Source organism: Lissotriton helveticus, chromosome 3_1 (genome assembly GCF_964261635.1).
Source record: "Lissotriton helveticus chromosome 3_1, aLisHel1.1, whole genome shotgun sequence".
NCBI classification, from domain to species: domain Eukaryota; kingdom Metazoa; phylum Chordata; class Amphibia; order Caudata; family Salamandridae; genus Lissotriton; species Lissotriton helveticus.
In genome coordinates this window covers 657,709,665-657,715,150 of record NC_136061.1, presented here as the reverse complement: position 1 = coordinate 657,715,150, position 5,486 = coordinate 657,709,665, and the positions used below count along the sequence as shown (strand labels likewise).

At 52.0% G+C, this 5,486-nt stretch overlaps 1 protein-coding gene across 1 annotated transcript; it reads left to right on the top strand.

The window, feature by feature from the left end:
* Positions 1–214: 214 nt before the first annotated feature.
* MARCKSL1 (MARCKS like 1) lies at positions 215–3,207 on the top strand. Its single transcript, XM_078680724.1, has 2 exons — positions 215–527; positions 1,802–3,207. The coding sequence occupies exons 1-2, from the start codon at positions 447–449 to the stop codon at positions 2,396–2,398; spliced, it is 678 nt and encodes a 225-aa protein (XP_078536850.1). The 5' UTR covers positions 215–446; the 3' UTR covers positions 2,399–3,207.
* The last annotated feature ends 2,279 nt before the right edge of the window (positions 3,208–5,486 follow it).

Below are 5,486 nucleotides of genomic sequence, written 5' to 3'. Positions count from 1 at the left end.
CCGACTCGGTTCTTGCTCCTCGGGAGCTGTTTGGACTAGACCCGCCGCCTTCGCCGTGCTTGGGCCCACCTCCCCCTCTGCTCCCCGTGTTGTTGTTTGAAAGGGGCTGTGGAGCCGCACATCAGCGGCGCCCGGAGCCCAGGCCACGCCCTCATCCCGCACCGGCCTCTGATTGGCTGGCTTGTTAAATGCCCGCGCGCAGCCTTTAAAGGCTGTACCCGCCCCACGCTGCGATCAAAGCTTTGTGAGAGGAGAGGGCGCCGCATCGAGACCCCGCTCCCGCACCGACGCAAGCCTCACGCACCCAAGCCCCCGCGCCACCGAGCACGGTCCGCGTCCGCGTCCGGAGGGTCCCCGTGCAGCGCCCGAGCCCCGAGAGATACTCCCGCTCGCCTGGGGTAGCGTCGCTCTCTCCCGAAGCCCACCGACCACAGCCCGAGCCGAAGATGGGCAGCAGCGACTCCAAGAGCGCGGAGAATGCCTGCGTCCTCCAGGGTGTGGCGAACGCCGACCCGAAAAGCGGAGAGGTGAGTCGGGGTGTAGAGTAGCCCACATGGGCTTCGCCTGGGGGTAAAAATGTGTGCATAGAGGGAGACGAAAGACGCGCACAGGGAGCCCGCGGCTAACTGCCCACGCCCAGATGATTTCCCGCGTGTTTTCTCCACCGTGCCATATTCCCAACACGCCTATGAATTTTACATCGCTTTCTCACAATAATTCACGCCGTCGCCGGGCTCGCCTGGTAATAGTTCTGAGACCACGTCTGTTACAAGGCGGCATCCACCATGCCGCCTTGCCCCGGCCTCGCGCCCCCCGCCGCGCATCACCCGCTCCTCGCGCTGCGCCCGCCGAGGCGTCGTTCTTTGTTCCTCAAGAGAGAGACGGAGTTCTGCGGGGCGCGCGCGCCTCCTGCCGGCGGCCAGCTGCGTCGACGGGTGGGTGGCCGCGCGCCCGTAGTCTGCGCATCCCCGTGGTTGGTGGATCGTCGCCCTCTTGTCTTGTACGCACGATTTGCGCCGTAACGGGGAAATCGGATTGGCCAGCGCTGTACGCAGCCGGGGCGCGGCGCAATGTCCCGTATGTTGCGCCCGGGAGGGCGCGGCTGGCAGCGCTTCCCCGGTAACCCCCGCCCCCCACAGTGGTGTGGGTGATCTTTTACCCCCTTACCCCGCTTTCAGGGTGCCTTGGGTCCTTGCGCGTGTTCACGCTGGGCCTCTAATAGGTTTAAGTATACAGGGGTCCATTTTGTGGGTAACTCTTACTTTGTGCCTTGATGGCGGCTCTAGTCGTAGCGCCATCTGGTGTGCAGTGGATGGCTCTGGTCCATGGCTGGCTTCTGCTGGGCGCTTTGTGGAGGTTCTGCTTATTCTAATGGGATTTCGTTCAGTTAAAATCTTGTAACTGTTTTTCATATGCTGATAATTTGTTGGGCGCGGCCTTTAGATTTGGCCTTCGGGTGTTTATTGAGCGGGAGGGTCAGACGGGAGATGCCGCTTTGTATGGTACAGCCCCAGTGAACGCGCTGGGAGGTGGCGGGAGGGTATAGGAGCATGGGTGAAGGAATAGCTTTTCTTGAGGTTCGGTGGATTATCTCATTCGGAGGCTTAAATGTAGTTGCTCCTATTCACTTACTGGGGTTGGCTACCACGTAATCTGTTTTTCGTATACAACCATGCCACGCCCTCTCCCTCTGTTAGTAGTGTGGTACCTTCGGTTGGTCGATGTTTTATTGGGCATGGCTCACTAGCAGCCGGTCCCGTCCAGTTGTGTTACTGATTTGTTTTTTCTTGTCCCCCTACAGGAGAATGGGCACGTAAAGACCAACGGGGATCTGTCTCCCAAGGCTGACGGCGGAGACTCTCCTGCTGTTGACAATGGTTCCGCTGAACCAGCAGCTGATGCCAAGGCGGAGGTGGGTTCAGGCGATGCCATAGAACCTGCACCAGAAGGAGAGGCTGCGGCTGCTCCTGCTAAGGAAGTCACCAAAAAGAAGAAGCGCTTCTCCTTCAAGAAACCATTCAAGCTGGGCAGCATCTCATTTCGCAAGGGGAAGAAAGAGGCCCCTGCAACAGAGGTGGTGGCCAGTGAGGATAAAGCCGAGGCTGCCCCGGAGGAGGCCAAAGCGGCCGAGTCAGCTGTGGCTTCGGTCCCGGAACAGGGGACGGAAGAGCCGGCTGCTACGACGGAGCAGGAACCTTCCACTGCCCCGCAACCCGAGAAGGAGCCTGAGGCTGTTACCGATCCAGTAAAGGAAGAAGCAGCGCAGCCGGCAACAGATAACCCTGAGCCTCCCCAGGCAGAGCCGGCAAAGGAGGCGGGGCCAGACAAACCTGTAGAATCAGAAGAGAGCCCATCGGTGGAACCTCAAGCGGAAGAGGTTACTCAAGCCGCCCCTTAAGGTGGACTTTGGACACGGGCTTAGGCCTATGGACACTCCTCCCCCTCATGAAACCCTGGGTCTCTTGCACCTGGACACTTGACACAAAGCCCCACTTGCACCATGGTGCCATTGCTCAGCACCCTGGCCATAAACCATACCCTCCGGGCCCATTCCACAACATTTTGCCCTGTTAACAGCACAACGGTTTCTGCACCCGCTTCACTCTGCAATCCCCAGACATGACACTTCCTTCCTCACTTAAATTAAACGGCACCAACGCAGCTGAGACGCGCCCTAATGGAGCCTAGATTGACACTTGGTATCTACTTTAGGAGTGGCCTGATGGGGCCCACAGCCACTCTACACCAATCACCCCCTTAACCACTATATGGTTCTTGGAGTTTTCTCTCGGGGCTGTCCTTGGACACGGGTGTTGGGAGGGAGACCCTTTTGCAAAGAGGTTGAGATTGTCTTGTTGGACAAGTCTGGTGCCATTCCTGGAGCCACCTGCCCAAGCTACTAAAACTCACCAGCTCAAGACTCGTGCGGGTAGCAGCTGGCCCCAGGACAAAGACTTCTGCATTTACATTCTGTTTTTATCCTTTTAAAATTGTTGTGGTTTTAAAATGCTGACCTGGTTTAATTGTCTGTCCTTGGCTTCGGGTGATATCCGTCACTGCATTCCGGTTTTACTACGAGGGAGGGGGTGGATTCAAGCTGTGAATTATGAAGGTGTTTGTAAATACTTTTTTAATGGCCACTTTTTTGTTTTGTTCAATTTTTTCTAACTGTTAAAAAAAATTAAATGTTTACCTCTTTCCACTGAAGTAATGAATGCGCATTGTTCCTCTTAGGCCTGTAATGCCTTGCTTTTCTTGCTCGGTGACTTTCCTTAGTGATTTTGCGGTCTACCTGGCATTTGATGTGGTGCTCTGTGCTCCCACCCAATGAACCCAGAATATAGGAAACTACATCTCTATAAATCAGGGTGCCGGGTTATTTGTGCTAAAAACCGACAGTGTAAGAGATTAAATTGGTTAGAATGTGGTTTTAACAGTTTCTGCTTGAAGGATGAGTGTATAGAGGACGTGGGCAGAGTGGTCGCATGGGACTTGTCTGAGGTGTATCTTGGAGGGCCAGCCAATTCCGCGAGTACCGACTCGCATATGCATAGTGCAGTTTTGGAAAGGAGTATTCCGACATTTTTCATGTTTGAAAGGGGGAGGTGGGTGCTAACCCTGCTGGGAGGGAGTAGACGGTGTTTCCTCCTGCGGGTGATGGTGGCGGGACCTGGTTAGGTGAAGTGCTTATTGAATTTGTAAAGAACTTTATATGAACACCCATAAATATTATTCGTGGGGAATGGTAACAGCATGTAACACTTTACATTTATTCTGGATGCCCTTGCTATAGTTTTGTTTCCCCACGTACCCAGTGCCTGGCTGTACTGTCAGGCACGCTCGCCTCTTCTCCCCTCCCCCCCACCCCACACACTTTAAGAATGTGTTAAACGTGGGCATTTTCCACTTGTCACTGAACTGCTATCTTCCTCTGAACTTTAACATCTGTCCATGGCGCCTTGTTTACGTAGCTCCTAACCTATAAGACCTTTTTTGGTGCTGAAAGGAAAGGTCCCTTATCGGCAATTTTAATTCTTTCGGGTGAATTTCCATAAAAATCATAAGCATTGGATAGTCCGACACACGTGTGGGTTCCTGGAGTGCTCTGACGTGTACGTTTTAGGGACTCACAGCCCTAGAGCATCATGTCTAGCAGGTTGTGGTTACACTTTTTAATTTTGTCTCACCTGCTGAAAGAGCAAGTGTTGGCGTAATGGGTATCTACTACAAAGGACCTTTGGAGCCGGTCCGTTGCTTACCATTAGTTCTCACATTAATTGGCTGCCGCCATTCCAACTTTCTTGGGCCAATCCCCCTATTGGCATGTGCACAGCTTTCATCCTAGCCCATAGAGTAGTGGTCTTCAAACTTTTTAATGCCTGGCCCCCACAGTGGGGGAAAATCGTCAGCCCCCCCTCATTTAATAAATAAAATACTTTTAATAAACTAGCAATGTTAACATGTCTAGGCGTATTTAAGCATTGCAGGTAAGTTCTGGTACTGTCTGTAAAATGAAATCAAATACAGCACTGCCAAACATACTATTCTGGTCAGGCAGACCGTACTAATGTGTAAAAGTATCCAGTGTTATTAGAAATGGGAGGGGGGGGGGGGGTGCTTAAAGAATTTGTAGAAAGATGAAAACAAACCACTGTTATCATAATGTTTCTTTTACTCATAGCCTGGTGCTGCCCTGCGACGATCATTTGAGGCACCCCCCCCCCCCTAGTTTGAAGACCCATGCTGTAGAGCAGTAGTTCCCAAACTTTTGACTCCTGAGGACCCCCATTGAGTCACCACTGGAAGCCGGGGACCCCCAAGCAATTTGTAGGAGTTAAATTTCAAATATTAAAACCGTAATTAAAAAACAAAACACGTGTGCACACAAAACAAGTACTCAAAGTACTAAGGATATTGGGGCCAGATGTACGAGCATTTCATTTAGCGCCTCGCAATTGGCGACACAATGCGAGTTGCGAGTCGCTAAATGAAATGTACAACAGTGTGTTTAACACTGTTTGGGATTCTCAATGGGGTCGCAAATTGCGGGGCTCATTAATATTAATGAGCCTCTCGCAATTTGCGAGCCCATTGGTAATGCCTGCCCTCCCAGGGATGGTGGCCTGCTGGGCTCAGCAGGCCACCATGTCTGGGACTGCTTTTAAATAAAGCAGTTTTTAAAAAAATGCAGCCCGTTTACCATGCATTTAAAAAAAAGAAGAAAATGAAACGTTTTAGTTTCATTTTTTAAGGGCAGGCAGAGGCATGCATTTGCAAAGGTGAAGGGTTCCCTGGGGACCCCTTCCCATTTGCGAATGCATTACCATCTACTTGAAGTAGGTGGTAATTGCAAGTGTTTTGCGACCGAAAAACATTTGTACATAGTTTTGAGACTCGCTATTTGAAAGGGAATGCCCCTTCAAAATAGCAAGCTGCAAAACCTATTTAGCGAGTCGCAAGCAAATTGCGACTCGTGAAATAGGCTA

Excerpts from the sequence above, each read along its gene's own strand:
- MARCKSL1 (XM_078680724.1), top strand. The coding sequence starts at position 447 with ATGGGCAGCAGCGACTCCAAGAGCGCGGAGAATGCCTGCGTCCTCCAG. Across the intron at positions 528-1,801 it reads CCGACCCGAAAAGCGGAGAG|GAGAATGGGCACGTAAAGAC; the intron begins GTGAGTCGGGGT and ends GTCCCCCTACAG.